Source organism: Anopheles arabiensis, chromosome 2 (genome assembly GCF_016920715.1).
Source record: "Anopheles arabiensis isolate DONGOLA chromosome 2, AaraD3, whole genome shotgun sequence".
NCBI lineage: Eukaryota > Metazoa > Arthropoda > Insecta > Diptera > Culicidae > Anopheles > Anopheles arabiensis.
Window position 1 is genome coordinate 95,068,322 of NC_053517.1, and position 24,085 is coordinate 95,092,406.

Below are 24,085 nucleotides of genomic sequence, written 5' to 3' on the forward strand. Positions count from 1 at the left end.
GGAAAAGCCAAACGGTAGACCACCAACCTCTTTTTCCAGGTAACCAGCACGGAGCGCGATTTGGTTTTCTTTCATGCGGCGCGCGTCGCGGGACCGCTTCGCCGCCATGTTGTTCTTTCGACGGCGCGCCCAGTACTTGTCGTCCTTCATCTCGTCCGGCACGAACTGTTTGCGGGACTTTTTGATCATTGGCTGCGGTTTCAGCTCCTCGTCGGAGAAGGCGCGCGTCCGCGGATCAAAGTCGCGGGTGGACGACATCGAGAACGCTGTAACATCGAAAACTAACATTTACAATAATGAGGGAGATGATCCTTATAAAAGAAGGAGAGCAAAAACCAATAACGGGGACGTGTGGGGGAAGGATGGATGAATGGAGGTTTTTTTTCTTTTTTTGTTGATGAATATTTTGGAAGCAGGAGGGAAGGTTTTGGGAATGGTTTCAATCGAGGAGAAGCATTTTCTCGTTCAATCGTGGCCAAAAATCATAAAATAATGTTCCCTAACGCAATGAACTCTTAACCTAGTGTACTTAGTCTAGCATTATTTGGCGGGGGAAATTATGACACAGAGCTGATTGAAGAGAGTTTTCCAATCAATCTGTTAATGTATTAAGCAACAGAGCTGGCAAATATTCAGACAACAGTTCTAATTCTCTCTCTTAAATCAATTTCCATAATTTCCCCCTTCAAGCTTGTTTTCCCCCAATTCCAGCCAGGACGGAACGGGTTCTCTCCCCCTCTCACTATTCCCAAGTGGGGGAACCGTTCCAATCCCGTGGGCCCCCGGGGCCGACCGGTAGGGGACGCTACTTACTTGAATCGGCCGGTGACGGTGGGTTCATCGTTTCCGGGCTCATGCAATCCGATGGCGAGGGCGACCGTTCGCGCTTGGTGGTGACCTGCCCGAGACCGGACAGCGACAGCCCCGCACAGTGGCCGATGCTGTCCGACCGCTGCCCGGTCAGGCTGGTCGAATTTCCCAGATTGCTGTTCGGTATTCCATCGTACGGAATGCCATTTTCCGAGAGAAACTCGTCCAGGTCAGCATACTACTCAAGGGTGTGGTGTGGTGAAGAAAAGGAGTAAACGAAAGAATAATGTACGATTAGATCAGGTCACTCAAACGACAAAACAACAGACTAGCAACTGCATGCACATGCAAAGCATAAAACATAAAAGAGTAGTAAGTGCAATTCAACAAAAATTAGGAACGGTAAAGAAATAGCTATAAAATAGCAAAACCGAATAATGGGCGTGTATGCAAACCCGTACGCAAAGCGTATGGTTAAAGCGCAATTTATGCGCAATAATGTTTACAATTACAGTCCGTTCGGGGCATTTTATTACCGCGCTAGCATGGTCCAATAAACGGTTCGTTCTGCTAATCGCTTCTCAGCGCGTTTTGGTGCCGGAATGACCGGAATGGATGGAAAATTAAGTCAATTATGACCGCGGGTGGAAAAGTTCAATGAACGATCGTAACGATCGTAACGTTTTCGATTTTGGACGATTGTGATTTCGGTTCACTTTCGATTTTCAAACCTTCCCCCGCCCCTGGTTTTGGGCTTATTACTGGCAATGATTCGAGCGACACTCGGTCGCTTGGGGGAGCTTATTTTCCGACCCAGGAAGGCAGGAAATTAGTTCCAAAAAATTAAGAAAACGGCTCTCCAAGTGGTACTGAAAAATGGTTAGCTCACTTTCACTCACTGATTCGACGCCCGAAATGAGACAATCGTGGTGTACCGTTGAGCGATAGTAGTAGTAGTAGTAGCAGTGGTGCCACTCTCTTTTTTCATTCAGTTTTCCACCCCGTGCAGCGCCGCGCAAGGCAAATGCTGTGTAGGGTAGGAAAACGGATTCCACAAAGCAAGATGCCTATCTTGGCCCACTGCTGTCTAGCGGGGTGTGTTGGAACGGCTTATCTAACCGTCCGACCGACCGCTTGGGAAGGAAGTGAAGACGTTCGCAGTGATGATGATGATGGTGAGCATTGCTTGACGCAACGGTAGTGCCCCTAGTGGCAAAGTAATTGAAGCAACATAGATTGGATGGTAAAGGTAATACAGGGGAAAGCAGAAGTAAGAAAGAAAAAAAAACTAATTGTACCATTGTCTTTTTTAAATAAGTGTGGTTCGCTTTGATTCTCGGTTCATATTTCTTGATATTTCCGGTTTTTTTTGTTGCTTTTTTTTACGACGGTTTGAGCTTTGAAGTGTGAATGAGTTGTTTAAGAGCAAATATTTCATGATGGTGAGTTGTGTTGGTTTGTTTGATTCAAACTGATACATTGTTTCCCTAGGAGCAGTGTCACACGATTCCAGTAGAGGGCGCTTGAGTGAGGATGTACTAAGTGGAAAGTGATTAAGGAGCTTTCAATACTTGAATGGCATCTGTCAAACATGGTTTTAACACTTTGACCGCCAGCCTGACGTCACAGTTTTTGAGTGAGCACGTAGCGCATGGCAAGAGAGCGATGAGAGCGACAGTTTCTCGGGCCATTGTTATCACTCTTTTGTTTCATTGCGATAAGCGGCGTAGCACATGTCGTTCTCGTTCTCTCTTTCCTACCTCATTCGTTCTCAAGAGAATCACTGAGCGTCAGATACAAAGCTGAGTGGTGAGCAAAGCCGTCATACGAAATCATATGACGCGGCGCTTAAAGTGTTAATCAACATTCAACATGTTTTCCAAGATTTCCCACCAAAAAGTTAAGAACTTCTTGACGTGTAATGACTATTGTGTTATGTTCTCACTCGCTCAAAACAGCTCTTAACAAATTATGCATCTAAAATACTGAACAAAAAAGCTACTAAATACGGTACTAACAACACTACCATTACACTTATACTACTACCACAACGACAGTAACAACAGCTAAACGCGTAAAGTAGAGTAAGGTTTTGATCGATTTTGCTCACCTCACTCACCTGATGCACTTTGAGATCAGAGTCATAGGGCAGGGTTTTGTCCCATAGGTTCGGGCCGAGGAACGCGGAGTGTGTTTCGACGTTCCATGGATCGTTCTCCTCTTTGTGTTTGTCCTCGCCGCAGATATCTTTGTTATTGCTTGTTTTACCTGAAAATAGAAAGACTACTATGAATTATAGATTTTTCCGCCGAAAATCATAATAGGGTATACGAGGGTGTTGGGTGGGGTTGAGGAGGGTAGGGCTAGAGGATTAGAGGGTTAGTGGAAGGGATAAAACGAAAAACAATAAAACTCTCACACACTCAGGGGGGCAGTTTTTGTTACTTATTTCATGAACAACAGTATATAAGAAAACATTTAAAGTTATTTTTAAATAATTATACAATTATAAAGTAATATAAGCTCTGGTTTATTTCATTTGATTCGATTTCGTTATCCGTATAACGATCTCTCAAACCATGAAAGCACATTAGTTTCCCGCTTTTATAGAAAAGGAAAGATTTACTCAATGTGGAGCGATAAATGCAAACGAATGCAACCTATTTATTGCTCCCACTTACGCTCGGAATGGAAGAAAATCGGTCAATATGTTACGAATATGGCTGGCAAGGATCGCTGCGCACAACAAGCGCGACTATGGATCGCGTCATTTCTTGGCCGCGGCGTGCTCGGCGTGCCCGAAGCCCCCTCATTAAGCTTTGTTGAGCTGAAAGGAATGTTTCCTGCTTTTCCCACTTTGCAAACACGCACACAAACACACCGTACGGTGTGCTCCATCCAAAAGAGGAAATGATTCACACAACAAAACCACCGGCAATAGAAACAGTGAAGCGGTTTCGCTACAAAACCCCGCTGCCCGGCAGACACGAACCACCGAACGAACGGACGAACGAACGAAAACAAACAGAGAAGAAAATGAAAGTGAAATTTCATCCACGACGCGCACCACTTTCACCTTCCCCGCTCCGGCAACGAGCCGCGAGGGGGGAAACATTAAGACACGTAACATAGAAACATGGGCCAACCCGGGGCCCATCCGCATCGGTTGAGCGGTTGGAAACGCTTGGAAACGGACGCCGGAAGCAAACGGCTTTGCAGACTATTATGTTACGCGGCTTGTAGTATGTGTGTGAGACTGTGTGCGTACATTGAAAGGAGGGGAAAGAGGGGGTTAGACGAACAGGGCTTGCGGTGTGTTACTTGTCCATCTGCACATGCACTTCCTAGTGTGGTGCGAACTGGAATTCCCCGTTTGCGATGGTAAAAAAACGTAATTGGAAAAGCGACCGGTGAGCGCGGAAGGGACGAGGAGTTTCCCATCGTCGCACCGATAGCAACCGATCGACCGATGATGGAAAAGGGCCCGATGATGATAGTAATTAAAGTCACCCACTGAGCAAACACCTGCGCGAGTTGGCAGGCGACGAACGGTGGCGATGATGATGGAATGAAGGCGAAACTGAGCCACCGAGTTACTAAGGAATGGTGTGAATTCCAATGCAGTAGTAGGTCCAGCACGAAGCACACCACCTGGACGGTCCGGTATTTAGGTTTCTGGGCGCTTGTAGGGTCGCTTTTCTTTCGTCTGCGGTAAAGGGAGATGATGCTTCGCGTTTACATAAGCGAAAGGCGGTGACGACGCTTGGGGTTTGTCGCATGACCGTACTAATTTATGATTAGAGCAGTGTAGTTGTCGGAGGGAAGTGTACGAGTAATATGAGATTTTAATTACGGGACGTGCAAGAATTGATTAATTTATTTCCGATTGGCAGCTTCTTCCTCCATCTAGGAAGCTAATCCAGGAAAGGCAACGTAATAGATATGTTTACTGAGCGTAAAGCTGTCGTTAACATCTTTAGATCTACACCCAGTCTCTAAATATAGCTGAGATCTTCGATACTTGGCTAGAGATTTATCGCCCAGTACTTGTTAGACGTACCATAGACGTACGTCATCATTGAGATAACATTTAATGATAAAAACTGGGAAAAGTTACATTGAATTTCATAATGGCGCTCTATATGTCTCTATCTTAACATTCTTTAAGCATCAAAATGAAATTGAAAATGTAACAGATTTATTGGAGGAATCGACAAAATGGCTGTCACTAATATAAGCGTACTTCTTGATTAAGATCAGGTTCATTTTCCATGTTCAATGTTAATATGAAATTGTCTATAAATCATTTTCCTGGCGATAATTGGCCACATCTTGGAGTATGAGATGAACCTAAATCAAAATCCTGAAGATAATCCTAAATCAAACCCGACAAAGACAAACACTCAACGCACTTCATACAACCTCCAGCCAGCAACCGGACGACGCCAACCAACTGACACATAAATAACCAATTCTTAATCGGATGTGAAAAGCCCCCTTCCCCCCCGAACGCCCCCCATAGAGCCACGATGTGTGCGCAGATGGCTGCGCATCAGGAAGCAGTGTTTGCGCAAAATCACCGTAACTGTGCCAATCAGCGCACATTAGCGCGGAACCATTGAGAAGCTGCGCGAAAAACTAGGCTTTGGATGAAAGTGAAATTTTCTCATTAAGTCGGAACAACCGGTTTTCTCACACACCCCAACCCAACGGAGCGGATGTGTGTGTGTGTGCCTTGGATGTGTTGTCGTGCCCGGTTGCGCAACCACGAAGACATTGGTGACGATCGCGTCGAAGTGATTGGCCCGGAGCGGATGCCATATTTGCGGCGGATCTTGCGTCCGTGCGTGCGTGCTGTAATAGGACACGCTAGGCACACTGTACCTATTTATGGGCGGAAAACATAGTAGTATGGTTGGGAAATTAAAAACCAAACGGCCCTACTTCCCCATTCCCGTAGAACAACGTTCGGGATATCGGTCATCATAGGGAAAAGACACTCAAAGCCCAAAACCGGAGGAGGGAAAACCGGTTCCAGCAACTGGAATGGACCGTTTTGCAGCGTCATAAAACATGTCATCGAATTGCTAGGGCCTTGTTGACCACTTCTTTTACCCCATTCTGCTTCCCTATCCATCTCCCCATCGTCTAACAAGCACGTACTTCAAATCTTTTGCCATGTCTTTCCACTTCAGCGAAGATCTTTTGATTGCCTACAAGGGGAAGAAAAACTTTCGCTCGGAACTGCTTGGGGTTGTATCGCAAGAGCCAAAGGTAGCTGCGGCACGGTGTTCGTGTGTTTTATGATGTGTCCGCCCGGCGCAGATGTGTCCAACCATGTGGCATGGTTGCGCAACGCGGGCCATTTTATCTCATCTCGAGTCTGTCAATAAAAAGTTGCACCATTCAAACTCCAATCAAACAATAAATCGGGATGGGAACGTTCGAACGACCGGGAGCGGGTATTTGCTTTGTGCCTTGGACGGGTAAAACAGGTGCAGCTGAGAGCGATCGGGGTATGCATGAAGGCGACATCATAGCGTTTCGGGATGTGCTGTGCTACATGTTTGAATATTTTAAACGGTATTGGAATGTATTTAAGTGGTTATAGAAAATTATTTAAATACTAAAGCATCTTGTGGTACTACTTTTTTCCCAGTGAATGTTTACAGTTGGGCCATCAACAACGTTACAACCCGCGAAAGTGGCACTCTTGCTCCGGCCCCACCAGCCCAGCGCCACGAACCGCAGTCGCAAATTGTATCTCCACTTTCCCCTTCCGTTGGCTGGGCGGAACATCTGCGCTGTTTGCTGCCCGTGCGTTTTCGCGGTTTCCTTCTAAACAAATGCGTCCCACCTCTTCGCCACTCCATCCACTCCTACCGCAAGCGAACACAAGGAAACACAGACAGAAAGGAAATTGCGCATTCGTCAATGAGGTAATGTTGCAAAAGACATAATTGTAATGATGTGAATTATACAATGCACATTCGGGTGAAAAGCTTTCCAGCACGTGAAGGTAAGACTAGGGGAAGGAAGGGGGCATGCGAAAATAGGCCATAAAAGCGGTGTGTTTGCGCGGAGAAAGGGGGAGGTCGTTTTAGCCGCCTGGTTTGTTGCGGCTTTCTTCCGGTGTATGTGTGTGCCATCGTTTGAAATTCGTGCTCGTGTTTGGAATTGATAGCACTGAGTTAGATGTTGGGTTGAGTTTCTTCCTCCCCTTCTTCTCCTTACTCTCCAGTGCCAGCAGTCTAGGCATCAATATTTGCGCTTGCATATGTTGCGGTTTTAGCCCCGATCGGTTGCTTCCCCTCAGTGGGAGAGGATAATGTTTTGTTTGCGCTTTCGCGAGTCGTCGCCACCGTACGTTGCATTGTGTGGCATGCAAAAATCGTGGTTGCGGCATTTGCGATTAGAGGAAATTGTTTGTAGCGATCGAAAAGTCATAAGGGATAATGGAGTAGAAAGATCTCACCACAAGATTGAAGACAACTTTGGAATTTTTCAGATCAATAAGATGAAATTATTAGTGGTTTAGTGATATTATAATTAGAAATATCTTCTATCACAGTAAATCTAATTACATATTTAATCACAGATAGACGACCAAGCGATTTTCTTGGCCTGAGTAACCATCTTACCCTGTCATTCCTTGACAATGAAGAGCAAAACAAAAAACAGTCATACACAATTCCAGCTTACAGGTGAAAAAAGGGCAAAGGGTTCACTTTTAGGATGGGAGCGCTAACTAACACAACACAACGTCTCTAGTTTGCCACTCCATTGTCAACCGAATGTTCGAGCAAACTGCACTCTCCTGGCAGTGCCTCCATACTTCCTCTGTAAGAAAACGGGAAGTGCTATTTGCCAATTTGCTTCCTGCCCCGCCGTCCGGCTGGCACCGATAAATGGTTGCAAAATTGATTTCCAGCAAGCGCATTATCGGGCAGACACTGCTGCACTGCGTAGCGTATTTGCACTTTCCCGCTATGCAAATTACCATCATTGCGAGCGGGGCTGTGTCCACAGCTAATCATCGGCCATTGATAGGTTAGTCCGAGCGCGCGTTCCATTATGGATAAGATGCGAAAAAAGGGCACCCCTTGGAGAGGGAGGACAATTTTCCTCGATGCCATACGAAGAGACGATCACCGATGCGACGTACCGATGGGGTGGAGTAGTGCAATTTTCTGCAAGGCATTGCAATTAATCACCCGGTAAATGGGGTTTCCAGTCTTTCTCCTCTATTTTGTCTTTTGTGTCAACATGCATACACATACATGTGCGTATAAGCTTAGGACAGGTCAGTGTCAGTGCGTCATCATGCGCAGTGCGTTACACAGTGTGTACGTGTTGTACCTATGGCAGTGCATCATCCACCGTCCCATCCATTTCGCTTCCATGTGCTGCAGCAGGTGCAGCAAAGTGGCGTTTAAATTATGATTCGATGCACCTGCTCCGAGAACGGGGAGGGAATGGGGTGACAGCGCAGCAAAAAGAACGAACGCACATATCGCCGATTCTAACGCACACCCTTGAGCTAGATACAACGTGCGCCGCACGCAGAATCATCTATCCGCATCATTGCCATTCTCTGCCGTGCAACGATCTAAGCGGTTGATGGGGGTCTCTTTTTGTCATCCATCCTCCCTATGAACAGTAAGTTCGGGGTCACTCACGGCGTACAATCGGTCACAAAGCGAGCTGAATAATTGCCGGAAGTGCTGAACCGTTCGCTGGAAGCCATAAGTTCCACTGGCGGCGCTCTCGATACCTGATTTCCCGCCATGCAGCGCTCCAGCTAATAGTGCTGCGCCATTGTGATTGGATTATTGGATTAAAAGGTGGTGTAGCGGGTGAGTTAAATTGAAATCCAAATCCAGCTGCCCCAGTCACAGTAATCAACTTCGCCCTTCCGGGGAGGTCAGCTAGCTCTGGCGATCTCCCAAGTGGATACAATTTCCTTCACATATCGTGGTTTGAATGCTTCATTAATGCTTCAACTTGCAGGCTCATTGACTCTGTCGTGCTTCATTAAACGATCCAAAGTGATTCGGATAGCAAAATTAGGATTAAATTTTGCCAAACATCTGTGCGGCAGTGTGTGTAATGCTGAACGATGCTAATTTTATCTCAGAGGGAATTCATCTTCACGATGAATCATCGTCGGTGCATCGGGTGCATCTGTTTGTATGAGGAAATATTTAGGTGGTGCTGCTGACATTTAGCTCAACGAATGGTACATTAAACAGAAGAAATGTGTGAAAAAATAATAAACGTAGCTGCCAGTCCGATGAAGACGTTGAATGAATAAATGGATGTCCCTTTTAAAGGGTGTGGCACAGGTTTTATTTTAAATTTACTGGGGTTCTCAGTGGCTCTCATAGTTTTAGAACATTTTCTTAAGAGAAATGAACTTTATGTGATGGGAATTAGACGCTACAGCACCATTTTTAAATAGTCTCACTGGAAATTCGTATGGATTTTACAGGATAAAAAGATTTCCTATAAGGAAAGGTCAAGTAGGAATACGAAAAGTATGAGAAAAACTCTATAATATGGGATGGTCTAATGGTATTCAGCAGATTGAAGCGTTCTAATTGGAATCAAACGTTTAGTAATTTTAAAAAAGATGATAATAATGAATTTGAGAAAGACTTTGAGCCGAATGGCCTCATTCGCCTCTTTAATTAGGGAAAAATGATTTTCTACATAAATCAAAGCTATTTATACTTCTACAGGTATCCTTTTTCTTAAATCAAACATCCAAAGATGTAAAATTTTGCATTGTTGCTTAAAGAATTCCTTGTGCTTGTAATTTTTTAATTAATTTCTTAAAATACGGATTAAATTTTGTTAATATTTCATTAACTATAAATAAATTCAACAACTATTTCCAAGAAAGCCGCTAGATTAATTTCACAAAGTGACAGTATTAAAATTAAAAACAGCAACAAAAACGAGTACACAACACATGCATGCATCCGTATGCTGCCTTCGCGATGGCCTTGCCGCAACGGTTCGGCCCCTGAGCGTACCCAAGTTCCCAAGTTAATTTGCTTTCCTTCACCTTTCGCCGGAGTCGAGTCGGACGAGATTAAAGATCTCTTGTCACCATTCATTTGTCAGTTGCCAGGCGGTGGGAAAAGAGCCAAACCGGCCACCAAGCTGTGTTTGTGTGTGTGCATGACTGTGGAGGGACCACAGTGTCTCCAAGGGCTCGAAAGACCTCCCTCAGACCCGTCTGCTTTATCCCCATTTCCCTTTAGTTCCGGACCTGTTGGACGAAATCCCACACGGTGGTCGAAAATTACACTTTCGGAACGTCGGTTTCGTCCGAATGGACGATTCGGTGGGCTCGGCACAATCCGGGGTGAAAGTAAAAGCGCCTCTAAAATGGCATCAAATCCAATTCCGAATTTTATCCGAGGTTCGTGGCTTAATCCCTCCCATCCCTGCCCGCATCTCGGCATCCCAGACAGCAGCGAGAGTGTGGAGACACTTGTCGTTTTTTTCGAAGTCTGTGCGGCGTGACGACAGAGACAGAAATGTGTAAGTGTCCGCTGGGAAGAGCGATAAAGGCGTTAATGAGTCCCGTCCCCTACTCGGTCCAGTCACGGCCACAGGGGACCCAGCCCTGGCCGGTGGCACCAACTTGACGCTGGGAGTAACCCTGTACGAGGAGAACTCACTTTATCAACGAATGAATGGCAATCGCATGGTGACTTGGTGGTTGCGGGGCGGAGCCGTAGTTCACACGCATTAATTTCCGACTCCCCTTTTCCCCGGGTGGTCACAGAGAAAGCTCTGGAGAGGGAAGCTACTGTCCGTTTCGCGCCGTCTCCGTCATGACCATGACGCAGACCGGTAGCGAAAGTGATTAAAATTGGCGCGCGTTTGCGCTGATTGCGCAATCAGTTCACGCATCGGTGTTCGCGTTACGATTTTCGATGCCGCGAGCGGTGGCGCAGCAGGAGTGTGGAAATGTGAAATTTTGCCCCAAAAATAAAACAGACATCTTTTCCAACCCGCTGGGTGGTGGTAGCTGTGGTGTGTGAAAGTATTCCGGACGGGTTTTGGGATTGTTTGGGGTGAAACGAAAGAATAATGCAACCAAATTTATTCTGATTTATGAACCACGCCGGGGCAAGCACGACCGTAGGGGATAACAAAGCGAACCTCCGAAAAACTGCCATTTTTGCGCATGTTACCGTCACGCTGAAATGAAATTAGGAGTGGAAATGTCGACGGGCGAGGGGATTTCCCATTTAGGATGACTTTAAAAGGCCCGTGCAACTGTTTTCCGAAGCGAGTGTGGGAGTGCGTTTTTGGCATTAATTTGTTGTTGTTGTTAGTCCGCGTTGCTACTCTCTTTATGCTAATGTTTGTGCTTTTTGTTCCAGCTGGCAGAACAGAGCGAGAGACAGCGAAAGTGTCATTTGCGCGGCCTCTGCTTACGCACGGCGCAGTTTAATCTATTCATCATTTGGGTGGCGTTTTTTTCGGGGGGTTTTTGTCTGAACGCGTTTAAACAGTTTGTTGATATTTCCGGTGTCTAGACATGCGTTTCTTTGTTTCGGTGTGAACGCATGCTCATCAGCAGCAGTGGTGTGGGGCTGATTAGAGTGAAAGTGGTGCGTATTTTCCGCGTTGCTCCGTAACACAGACAAAGCTTTAATATTCTCCCAAGCCTTTATGGTGACAGACAAAAAGCATTATCGTTTGATTGCATGTTATGATCACCGCGCATGCTATTTGGATGATTTTTATCCAGCGCTGAGTGCAAAACTATGACTCATTGGAAACCGGCAAATTAAACAACTTCAAGCCAAAGATCCTGTTCCTGTGGGTAATTTTGCACATCAAAAACCCTCAAACCCTGTTGACGTCTGCCACGGTCCGAGCTGACTCAGCCGGAGGCTGCGGTTAAACCCCCGGTTGAACCTTTCCCAACGTGTTCCTGCTTTCTGGAGGTCAGCGTCAGTTCAGTTCTCGAAAGAGGAAACATAATCCTTTCTGCTCACTGTTTTTACCGCTTCAGCGCTTTGGTCGAGCCCGAGAAAGAAAGCAAAGCAACTGAACCCAAAACCTACTGTGATGTAGCCAAAAGTAACAGCACAGACAGTTTTTTGGCGCTCATTATTCTTCCCCATTGCGCAGTGGGCATACTGGACAGTCGACCTCGTTCCTGCGCGCCGAAGAACGATCCCGGATGCGATTTCTCTTTTTTTGTGTGTGGCTTTTCCTCTCTGCAGCAGGGACCTCTTCCAGGCCTCAGCTTTGTTTTTTGAGGATTAGCCCCGGGTCTGGTGGGCGTTGTCACCTGGGTAAGTTTTTTTGTCTTTGTTTTGGGGTAACAATCGGCAAGAATCGCTCGTAAAAAGGGCACACAGTGGGAAGAATAATTCAGCAGCAACAAAGCCACAAGCATAAAACCAAGCATACTACGTTGGAAACAACGTAAGTAGCGCCCGGCCACGTTAAGCCGCAGCAAACACGATAATCGGATCGATTCGGGCATGCGGCGCAACACGGAAGGATCTGCTGTGAAGAAGGTGCGGCCGCACAAGCGTTTCCTGCAATTTTACAGCCAACAAAAATCAGGTCAAGCCGGTGTCTCTGTGTGCCCGTAAGTGTGTGTCTGGACAGGAACAATCCTGGTTGTGGGATTTGAATTGGTGCGCGCTGTTGCTGTGCCCGGCTTTTTACACCATCGTTTAACATTGGACTTTCTTTCCTCGCTTTGCCGGACGGGTAATTTGTGTTTGCCGATAGTTGTTGTCGGGGTTTTTTGTTTCAGCTTGATGCTTCGTTGCCAGTGCAGGTAGTACTGAGGCCGAACGCTAATTGCTAATTTAATTTAAACGGGAAACAGCAGTAAAAATCAATGCGTCCGTTTGCAGGAAAAGATACCGGCAACGAAAGGTGCTAAGCAAGTTAATGGTTAAATGAATAATACTGAGGAAATTTTCTTTTGTGACATGCACTGTGAGTTAATTTGGTTTTATACCGACAAGTGTAACATTAATAAATATTCACTTTGTAAATCCAACCGACCAATCAGTTGTCCACAAAACACACGGCGGAAGAAAGCTCGCTTGTGTCGCCCGTTAATCGTTCCGGTTTTGCAGTTGGTTCCGCTTACGAATTGGAATAGGAAATTCTAAAAAACCAGTTGAATGTTGCCGGGCCGAGCGAAGAAAGTAAGTGTAGGCAGAGAAATATCTGCGGGAGATTGAAAACAGCAACCTGGTCGCTGGTCCTTTCACATGCCGCATTGATTTGTTTCATCGATTGAGGCTATTAATTTTGCATTCTAAAATTAGAGTGCTTTACTACAAGTTGTAAATGGGCTACAGTCAACAAAGAAGACATTACATTGTATCAAAAAAAACTTCGCTCAAAAGATCGTACAACACCTACACAGGCGACGAATTCCCACCGGACCGGACAAATGCTTCACCAAATGCTGCAGGTAGTGAAATTTTATGCACCCAAACAACATTGCTATACCTCCATTAAGCATGGAAGACTCGCGGCCACGCAGACGCTGTGGGAGGCATGCACGCCCGCCGGTTGCAATAAATCATTCGCTCAAAATCCAAATAATTTCACTTTCGTCTCTGGCACAACGAAACATCCCGGTTGTTAGCTGTTTCCCAGGCTCGTAAAACCCCGCTTTTTTAATGTTCTGATTTGGTAAATATTTAACTCTTTCCCGGCGAGGAAGAAAAGACAAACCAAAATCCACAATGGAAGCCTTGGATTTGTATTTTCCTTCCCTGCTCGCCCCTATCTACAGCGCGTTTTCCTTCTCCGCCCGCACGCGAATACATTAAAACAGCTCGCTTAATGTCACGTTAATTTGCGACGCGCACTATTGACACAAAACGGCGGAGAAAATTTCGCTTTTCACACCACACAGGCGAGCCACCGCGATCACCGCTTAATTACGCGATCAGCAGCGCACACAACAGTTGAAAGAGCGTGACCTGTGCAAACAAACCCGCCTCCGTCGCCCTATGAACCTCCAGCGGGATGTGTGCTTCGTGAAGCTCTTGAAAGCTTCAGCCAGCGCTCCCACACTTGGTGCTGCAGCGGATTAAACTCGTTAGAGGATTAAAGGGCCTGCACTGCCGAGTAAATTCCGGTCCGTTGCAACAAAAAAAAAAGCGATGTAAATGTACGAACCTTCCACTCCCTTCCCTCCGAAAGTCCACGACCGTGTCTACCGTTGGGTACTTGTTAACTGTTAATTAATGAAGGCTCTGCGGCCCGTCCGGGCGCAGGCGAATTGGCAGAGGATCTGCCAACTGGCCGGACACGATTCCGAGCCGTTATCGTGATCGTCATTTGCACGACTTATGATGTTTACCGGCATCGGTCGTACGGAGAGTCAGCAACACGGTACGAAGCGGAAAAGAAATGGCCTGCAGATGGGAAGGGTGAGGGGATCTGCTCTCATCCCTTTTTGCTGTTCCTTTGTTCGTGCTAGTTGGCCGTGCTTCATTCTCACCAGCTCATTGTTTCGCATCCAAAATTGTCACCCCCCCCCCGTTTATTCCAGTTCCGTTTAAAAAGGAACACCTTTCACACACACACTCACGCGGTCCTTTCTCCAAACTGACACCCAAACTGGGGGGACTGGACATTCTTTTGGGGAAGGTAAATTCTGTCGACATTTCACTGTCATCATCGGCCAGGCAGCGTCGGTCGAGGTCAGCAACGGCGGTGAAAGCGAAATGCGGCACTGCGTAGGTGGGCACTGAATTTCGCCGCGTTTCGGACACACACACACACACAGGCCGTGTCTTTGTGTCTGACCTTCCACAGACACACACACGCTAACACGCTGACACGCTGCCATGCTGAAGCCTCCGTGTTTGTGGTCGGCAAAAGGATCGGGATTCCGGAAAAGGGAAGGTAAACCGGTTCCACCGGTACCCACAGGGAGCTCCAGCAGCAGCAGCAGCCACAGATCCGGGCTGCGGGCACATTAATGTAGTTGAACGAATTTCAGATAACGGGAGGAACGTGCAAGGAGGAATGTCATCTGCCTGTGTCCGGGTTGGCGGTGGCGGGGTAGCAAATATTATTAGATATCGATCTTTGGTGCCAAAAAAAAAAAAAACACGCAGCATCTTGTGCGTGGCCGACCACAGACCGTGCTCCGGCAAGGGGTAAATCGGATGATGCCACGGCGGCGACCACCACGGCGAGGGTTGGCGGAAAAAAGGTGAAAGTTTTCAAGCGAGCAGCCCAACAGACCGGCCGAAAAAAAAAAACAGGCGACGCACACAGCCTGCAGACACCCCAAAGCCACTTTGAACCTGAGCAAAAGGTCTGACCACGGGGTTTCACCTGATGGTCGAACCCTTTCAGTCTGCCTCTCTTGCTCTCTCTCTCTCTCTCTCTCTCTTTATCTGCAACGATTTTTAGTGTTTGAAATATTTCCATGTTTTTTGTTGTGATGAATTTTAAAATACAAAAATACACACCGCTTTTGAGCCAAATCAGACACACAAAGAAAGGATGGAAATTTATGGAAAGCTTTTTTGTTCCTGCCTTTTTTTGTGGAGATTTTTTTCGCTCTTGGTTCATGAATAATAAATTTTACCATTTTACGAGCGCCAACCCGCACGAGAGATAGCGCTCAGTTGCAGAGGGACCCGGTTTATCACCGTCGATTATCTCTCCGAGCTAACTCAAGACACCAACATGAGGCATCAGGAATGATGGCGATAGGAAGCGACCATCGGTTGTGATTCAGCCACGGCCATTAATGAGTGTTGCGTAAGCGCAGCTGAAGCAAAATTGCACGAAACGAACGGTGGATTAGGGGAAAATCCGGACGCCCGGAAAACCAACCGACAGCAAGCGTGCGGGGCTGCCGAGAAATGCGACCATCTGAACCGTGTCCGTGGCCCGGATATGATTAGGAAATGGAGGGCGGCCCTTTTGCTTTGTCTAGTAGGTGGGTGGGTGTGTGAGCCGTGCGCCCGAGTTTCACTTTCGACGCGCATGCAAGGTGTGAATTGGTTTCCACCAATTTTCCCTCGCTTGCAGGGCGTGAAAAGCGAGCGAAACAAATGCGTGCTAGCAGGGCGGATAGGCGAAACCACCAACCAACGCGGTGTGGTTTTATCGGTGAATTGTTTGCGGAAATCGCTGCTGCAGCGATGGAGTGTGTCTTCTTCCGGTGAGCCAGGGGGAGCTTCCGGGGTAGGTTCGAGACAAAGAAAAAAAAAAAACAATTCGCAACGAATTGGACATTACGTTAACATACTGTATAAAATAAGACACTGATCTACGACCACGGATGGCATCAAAAAACTTGCGCACCAAAGCCTTGTCGAATCGAAGGCTTTTCTCGTCAATACGCCACTTAAAAACACTTTCTTCTGTGACCTTTCGGCGCGTTCGGCGTGATAAATAACGAATAACGACAAGAGCAGATTAGATAACGATCAGGCCCGGCCGGGCCGACAGGTGGAAACAACAAATAGCGTGACATTTGCTGCGACATCTCTCTATTTCTAAATTTCTCCTCCTCGGTGCGGATCGCTCGAAGCCGGATGGACGGAAATATGTAAATTCTGCGGCGCATCCGCAGCTCGTAGCAAATTGCGTTTGCCGCTTTGGGGTAGAAATCTCAATCAACGTCCGGCAGCAGCAGCAGCCCCAGCTCCACATCTTGTTAGATGGCTTTTTAATTCTGTCCGGCGACACTTTCGCAATCCGGGCAAACGCTTCGGGGGTGTCGTGCGGTGTAGTCGGAACCAATCAATCGCGCTACATAACTTACGGTACATGGCACGAGCAGGGGAGGGAAACAAACACGAACAAAAAAAAAAAAGCGCCAACTGATGTTTCGAGAAGCGTGTTGTGCTGCGTGGTGGCTGCCGTTGTGAGGTAATTAATTTAACCATGAGCCATTTCGCTTTCTTCCAACCCCGCGAGTGACGGCTTCCCCATCTTACTTTTGCTTGCGGGTGGAAATTTGATACGGAAAAGCGCACACGGAAGCCGCCGGCCGTTTGGTGGAAGCAGATGGAACGAAAAACCCCTACCAGACGCGTTTGTGTGTGTGCGCGTTTGGTTTTTTTGCTTTCCTTCTTCACTCCCTCTGCACCTAGCAAGCAGGCAAAAGGGTGGAAGGAAAAATATCGAAACAAACAACGAAACAACTGAAGAAGGAATAAAGAAAGAAAAAATAACACCAGCAAAGGTGTTAGATAATGAATCAGCGCCCAAAACGCCAAACGTCGCTACAGATGCGCGGCGATTAATTAAGAAAGAAAGTTTCACTTTTCTGCGGCACGGCGACGGAGCTGTAGATGGAAGATTGCTCCGCCGCAGTTTGCGGGACCGCAGACTTATTAACATCTTTTTCATCATCTCCTCTATCGCCCGCTCCGCTGCTGGTGCGCGGTGCTTCCGCAGCATTAGCGCTATTATGTTAACTTTGCGTCTTCACATCTGTGTGGCTTCAAACGTGTGTGTGTGTGTTATTTCGTTTTTCGAACCAATATTGCGCAACGAATCGGAAGGAAGCAGTGAGGAAGCGTTTCACTTTGGCTTTGATTTAACAATTTTCATTGCCTTTAATTTCGTTTGATTTCGATACGAGACGCGATTTAATGTGAGTTTTTTTGTTGTTGTTGGCAGTTTTGAATCAGCTTCAAAGTTGGTGGAACGAAATGCTGCTTCAATTTGCCGATAAGCGTGCGCTTTCATTGGTTGTCGATTAATCAGTGCATTTGCGTTACATCACTAATAGAAGAAAAGGAAAAGCTGTAATGTGTATGATTGCGATGCTTTTGTAGTCTTTCTTTCTCGCTCCACCAAGGAGGCATACTGCGCAGAATCAAACCCTGCTTCTCTCTCTTTCTGTCTCTCTCTCTCACTCTCTTAGTTAAAGCTTTCATATTTCTCCAGCATGATAGGGAGAGGCTTCAAGAAGCTTCACTAAACTTCCGGCCTGGTACAAACCCAAACAGGCCCGTAGTGATTGCTGTACGGGAAAGAAAAAAAAAAGCACAACCCTTAATTTGAAGGGGAGTTTCCACCCCGAAGGCCAACTGCAAGATCCTCTAGCCCCCTCCCCTCCCCCCCTCTCCCGGTGGGAAATCTTCGCTGTGCGCGGGCGCCACAAAGAAACAATAAAACAAGCCCCAGCAACAACCGCACTTCACAGCGGGCTCGGGCTCCGATAAACAAAAGACTTCAATGCACGACCGAAAAGCGAACTCACTTTTCAGTCCGAGCCGAGCCGAGAACGTTTCACTCTGCACTCACTCACACACACACACACACACTTACTCGACTGATGAATGTTTGACGAGTGCTGTGCGTTTGAGCTTTTTGCTGTCCGCACAATGGAAATATAAATTGCCTTTCCCATTCACCCGGCCCTTTCCGCCGTGCGCTCTATGCAGCTTTGCGCTAAGCCTCAACGCGCGCGGAGCAAGTTGATTGAGTGAAGGCGAAAATCTATGTACACTACAGCGCCTCACCTTTGACGGTCGCCTTTTTCCGGAACCCACTGGCAGGCGCATTAACATACGACACACATACACACACACACACAGGGAGCGACTAATTGTGCGGAAAACGGAATCTAGTTTAATCCCATCACCGTTCGCTGGCAGGCTGGCACTTGCTGGCCTTTTCTCCGCTCAGAATAGTCTGGAATTTCACTTTCGACGCGGCGTTTGAGTGACTGTGCGGCGGCACCTTTGGCCCGGCTCACGCGTGGTCCGCGGACCGAAGCGGCAAGCGATTGTATCGTTAAATGCATTTTTGTCAACGTCAACGTGGTGTCGTGTCAACGTGATCAACCGTGTGTGTGTATGAGCGGAATGTGGGATGAAGTTTAATCTTCAAACAGTAGATTAAAGCGTTCCTTCGTTGCGGAGAGCTCACTGCAGTGTGTCAAGCTTAGTAAATTGTATCCAGCAAGTGTCCAGCAATCTGCTTGAACGGTCCGACACGTAGCAGAAGCTTACAATCGAGGCAATAAGTAGCTGAAGGGTTGTAATTGCATCGTATTACGCCTATTCTGCATATTAACATGTTAAATTACTGTCCACCCCCATGCTGCAGGATTGTACTACAAGGGCAAAAGTGTAATTGTTCATTTCATGGGGCTCCCCGTTCAATATTGTACCCCTGTTGCTGGCCCATCGGTAACGAATCATGCCCGCAAGATCATAAAAAGGTTTCAAGCAATCAACAGGCCACAAAATACGACCCATTCAGCAAAATCGGCACCTTTTTTTTGTTGTCGCTTATCACAAGCAAAAGGCCTGTGCAATAAATGTGCGCCTCATCAATGAAGCAAATCACATTCTACCGGCCAACCTTGCGGCTTTGCTTACATAATCATCCCTTCCACTGCCGCCACCGTGCCAGCATAACTAACTACCATCACACTAATCTACTTTTTTCCCGCTCCAGCCCGCCTAACAATTTCCTACATCTCAATTTCCTTTCGACGAGCTTCCGCTCCGCACCAGCCATGGCCGTGTATGACAGGGTCTTTGTTTGTGTGTGTGTGTGTGTCAATACATACCCCTTGGTGGAGAAATTTCCACCCCTTCCACCACCCACCGTTAGTGGGTTGTGACGGCCGTGCTTCTTCGGAACCCATTTCAGCCGCCTTACGTAACGCACGTAACGCGCGCGCGCGCACACTCCTATCCATCACGATCGGCTTCGCATCGGATCGATACGGAGAGCGCGACCGCACACACATGATCGAATGCATGCTGATATGCGGCACACACACACACGCGATGATGTGTTTGTATGCGCGGAACAGCACGGGGTGGAAAACAAAACTCTCGTTTTCCTGTGCGCGAAAGTAGTTCGCGGCGATGCATGTGTCGCCCTGGGTAAAAGTAGGTTCGACCGAAATGGCACGCACTCGGTTCGATCGTGAAAGGTGGGATCTGTGGCACGATACCACAGCTCTGCAGCACTGTGGATGGAGCGGGAAGGGGGGTGCTTGTTGCTGGGGCTCGTGTGGTTTCCGGTCACGTACGCTCGCATGACACACACGCACACACGTTTGTCCCCGAAAAAAAAGGAGCAGATGATGATTGGCCCCGGAGCCCAGCGGGCAGGACAAAATTGGGAAAGGTCCTGCAATGGGAAATGGGGTCTAAAAGTAAAACCAACCCAAAATTGGGCGCAGCAAACAAGATGAGCAGATGATGATTGGCCCCGGAGCCCAGCGGGCAGGACAAAATTGGGAAAGGTCCTGCAATGGGAAATGGGGTCTAAAAGTAAAACCAACCCAAAATTGGGCGCAGCAAACAACATGGGCAGAATCATTTTGAAAGTGGCTCGCGAATCCCTTCAAGCGAACAAACGAAGAGAGAAAGAGAGTAATGCAATCCTTTCGCTCCTGCGCTGCTGCTGTCATGAACAATGTCGGGCTCGGAGCTACTGGAGTTACTACGGCACTACCAGATCGCCATCTCGGTGCCACCAGTTGATGGCATTTCTTGCTCCCGACACAGCGACTTCCATTTCACGAGCATTTCTTCCGCATGGCCGTACTCTTTCCCCTTTTTTGCAACCGTTACCGTTCACATTCGCAAGTCGTGTTGAGCGGCTGGGATGGAAAAAGCATCCTGTGGTTTTCTTTGTGGCTTTATGTTTAATGCACGAGTTCGGGCAGGCTTAAATGAGCTACTTGCAGCTATTGTGCTTCATTCGAAGATAAATCAGACAAAAAATATGATTACAATATGAAGGAAAATACGATTGCCAAAAGTGCTCATAGCTGTGGGACATTTAATTGACTCTTGAAATGAACTTAATGTAATGGGAATTGGACTCTATAGCACCCTTTTTTGACATATCCAATAGGAATTTTCAAGGAGCTTGTCCAAAACGGGTGCCATAGAGTCTAATTTCCAATGTATGAAGTTCACTTCCAATGGGAATGAGTCAAGGAAGTATCCCACAACTATGAGAACCCCTGGAAACCCCTGTAATGTTTTTAAAAGGAATTCATGTTTGATTCTCTTTTGAAAAGCTCAAACCAAAAATTAGTCCACACAAAAAACCATCCATTGCATCAACATTGCATCATAGAAAGCGAACGCCACACGCAACCGCACACCTATGACGTGTGTGTGTGTGTGTGTGTGTGAGGCGCTCTAGCAACACTCTGCTTAGTCACCTTCCGCCGCTACGGTCCCTTGCCTATTATTAGCATTTGCTAACATTTGCCGCGGGCGAAAGTTTTCCGTTAATTTAATCGCTACGACCCGCACCGACCCGCTACCTTTCCCCTTACCTCTTTCTCCTCTCTTCTTCCCATGGCACACTAACAATTGCCACATTTCGGCATCACATTTCCGAAATGTGATGAAATTTGAGTAACCCGAACCGAACCGTCCGACCGGTGCCGGTCGGGACTTTCTCTCTCTAATTCCGGAGCAAAAATGAAGGTGTCCGAAATCTGATTTTGATGACATTTTCTCCGCCTCGGATCGGCGAGGCACGAAATGGCTTTATTTTGAAACGAAAACAGATGTATTAATACGAGGCGCAAATGGCGCATGTTCGTGATTCGCAGTTCCGGCTTAAAATCAAACAAACGTGCACTCGAGCATTATCGGGCCGAGCGCACCTGCCCCGATTGGATCGTGGACCGTGCAAACCGGGGGTAGGATTTTGTTCCAGACAACTCATTAAAAAGCGATCAGTAAAACCAAAACTACACTATAGCAAACGAGCAAACGCTTTTCCAACTGCACGATTTTCCATCTACCCACGATCAAGATGATTACAGGAAAAAAGGGTAAAAAACGCGCCATCGCTGAAAAGCGCTTCCCTATTTTGCTTGCAATTGCACCCCCCCATTCGCCCACTAATCAATCCCACGATGTTGATGAATTTTCTTCCCTTTTGATTCGCGGCACAAACAATGGCAGCGCGCTCCTGTTGGCAAATTCGCCTGCCTTTGCACGTCCGTCGTCACGTCATCCGTGCGCGTGCAGCATGCTTTTTTTGCGGCGCAGCATCATGCTGGCGCGATCGCGCGATTGTATGCCGAAAGAATTGCCCCAACTCGCCTCCGAAACGGTAGATCGTGCTGTGCATCTGCCTTGCTTGCTTGTCGGAATGCTCCTGCTTGCGATGGTTGCGCGGTTGACCGTGGCTGGTAGCGCAAAAAGCCATCGCGGGAATACTAAATGTCGAAACTCACCCCGCCAGGAAGCGCGGGCAAAGTGGAAGTGGAAACTGGAAGAAGAAACACACACACACACAGCCCGATAATCGCCAGGAAGCGGTAGAATCATTCAAACGAAATCGAAACCAACCATCATCGCCTCGATCGTCTTCCCGGTTGGAAAGGAAAAAGGTTTCACCATCTCCTCCAGCTCAGCGCGGCTCGCAAAGGTAAAACGGTAACCGCAACGAGCAGGCGAGCAAACGGTGTACTTCAATTCCGTTTTACGATCGTGCAAGCGATTCAGTGAGCGAACAAAAGCATTGAAAAAAAAACAGACGGAAACGAAAGACTCGGTAAGCGACGAACCCGCCGCTGCTGCTTTCTGCTGGTTGGGAAGTGAGTAGCAAATAAAGGAAAGGATACCACGGTATATGGTACCGCGCGGCGGCAGGGAAGATGTTGATGCAGTTTGATAAAAGAGTCAATAGCTTACCGGGAGGCCACGCTCACTTTCTTCTGGGTTGGGTTTATTTATTTACGTTGTCGACCGACGGACCAACAGCGGATACGGCTAGAGGTCCATCCATAAATACCCCGTTTGTTTTGCCAAACAGAGCCTTCGAGCAGCTTGGTGCTTCGTGCTGTCAGAACGTGCTGCCAACGCTAGAACGCACGCACCTCACGTACGAGCAAGCAGTCGTGCCGTCGCTGCTGCCTTATCGTACTTATGCTTCCAGTGTTTTGGCCACAGACTTGAAGGATCATTACAGGTGGCACGTCCTGGGAAAAGTTCACGCACGCTAGTACGCATAGTACGCTTTAGAAGCTTTAGACCAAACCGTCCATTTTCCCGTACCAAGAAGCACGTACCATAAGGCTTAAGGTTGCTTTCAGTTTCGTTTTTGCTCATGCTCATGCAAGTTCTTAGCATTTTTTTTAGGCGTTCTGTTGTTTTGAATGCTTGCAACGTCCTTGTACACTTACGGCACGTGCTAGACAGTACCCTTCGCTCAAAGCATGGTGAAAGTGAGTTTCAATTTGTTAAAGAAAGCCAAAGAACGGGCCATATTGAGTACTTTTAATTAGTGTTTTATTGATTTAAACTGATTGCATGTTATTTATTTTGAATGTTTTTGATTATGTTTTATGTTTTGCTTTATTTTTGGTTGTCATTAAATCCCTCAGTCAAAGCAACATCGTCGTAAACACGACGTCTTCAGTGCTTTTCCTCAATCCCCATCACATTTACCCATTCAAAGTTTGTGTTTGTAAGTTTGTATTCAAAGTTCCCCACTGGCAAGTCGTCAACCAGAGAAAAAAAAAAGCTTGTCACCTTTCACCATCCGCCCGCCCAAACTAATGTTTTTGCCTGTTTGTTTGTTGCTTGGTACGTCCGACGAGGGCCGACGAGGGCCGACGAGGGGATGGTTTTGGTTAAACAACCTCAAACGCAACTAGTAAACAAGCAAACAAACGCGCCATCCCCTCGCCCATTGCTGCCGTCATCCAAGTCAACTAGCTCCTCCTCGTCCCCCCCCCCCCTCCCAGTCTGGTGATGTAACGGAAAGGCACGCCAAACCGCCATTTCGGAGGACAAGGCAAATGGCGCCGCCTGAAGGCAAATGGGAAAAGCGAGGGGAGAAAAAAAATGCTCATTTCCTCCAGCCATGAGGAAGCGGATGAGAGCCCGGAAGGTGGAGACGGGGGGCGAGTGGGACAAAACCATAAGCATGCAATTGCCATGCCACTACTCCACCGCACCAGCCCTTTTCTTCCTTCCCTCCCCCCACCCGTTGCCGTCTGTTGGCGAATGCGGGTGCGTGCATGCATGCATGCCTTGTGTGTGTGTGTGCTGTACATGTGTGGAATCAAAGCCGGCAACACAACGCCGCAAACGGTGCAAAGCAAACGCAAAACAAAAACAATGTACGCCGCCTACTCGAAGCAACGTTCCGCCGCCAGAGTGCAGTAGAGTGTGTATTTTGTTTTTCTTTTTTTTTGCGCAGTCCAAACGTCTTCCGATTCCAGCTCCAAGAGGAAGCAAGCATACTGAAGCAGTAGCAGCAGCAGCAAAAAACACCT

The 24,085-nt window shown here is 47.4% G+C and overlaps 1 protein-coding gene across 14 annotated transcripts in view; it reads right to left on the bottom strand.

Moving 5' to 3' along the window:
• The window catches only part of LOC120895328 (myb-like protein Q), a 60,020-nt gene that overhangs the window by 10,198 nt on the left and 25,737 nt on the right, over nt 1-24,085 (bottom strand). For 9 of the 14 annotated variants that reach the window (XM_040298574.1, XM_040298571.1, XM_040298570.1 and 6 more), the window contains 3 exons: nt 2,921-3,078; nt 814-1,048; nt 28-281 (listed from right to left, as the gene is read on the bottom strand). In XM_040298574.1, the coding sequence (XP_040154508.1) occupies nt 28-281; nt 814-1,048; nt 2,921-3,078 (647 nt within the window). The remainder of the gene's footprint in view (nt 1-27; nt 282-813; nt 1,049-2,920; nt 3,079-24,085) is intronic. The other 5 variants (XM_040298578.1, XM_040298585.1, XM_040298575.1 and 2 more) reach the window with 3 other exon arrangements.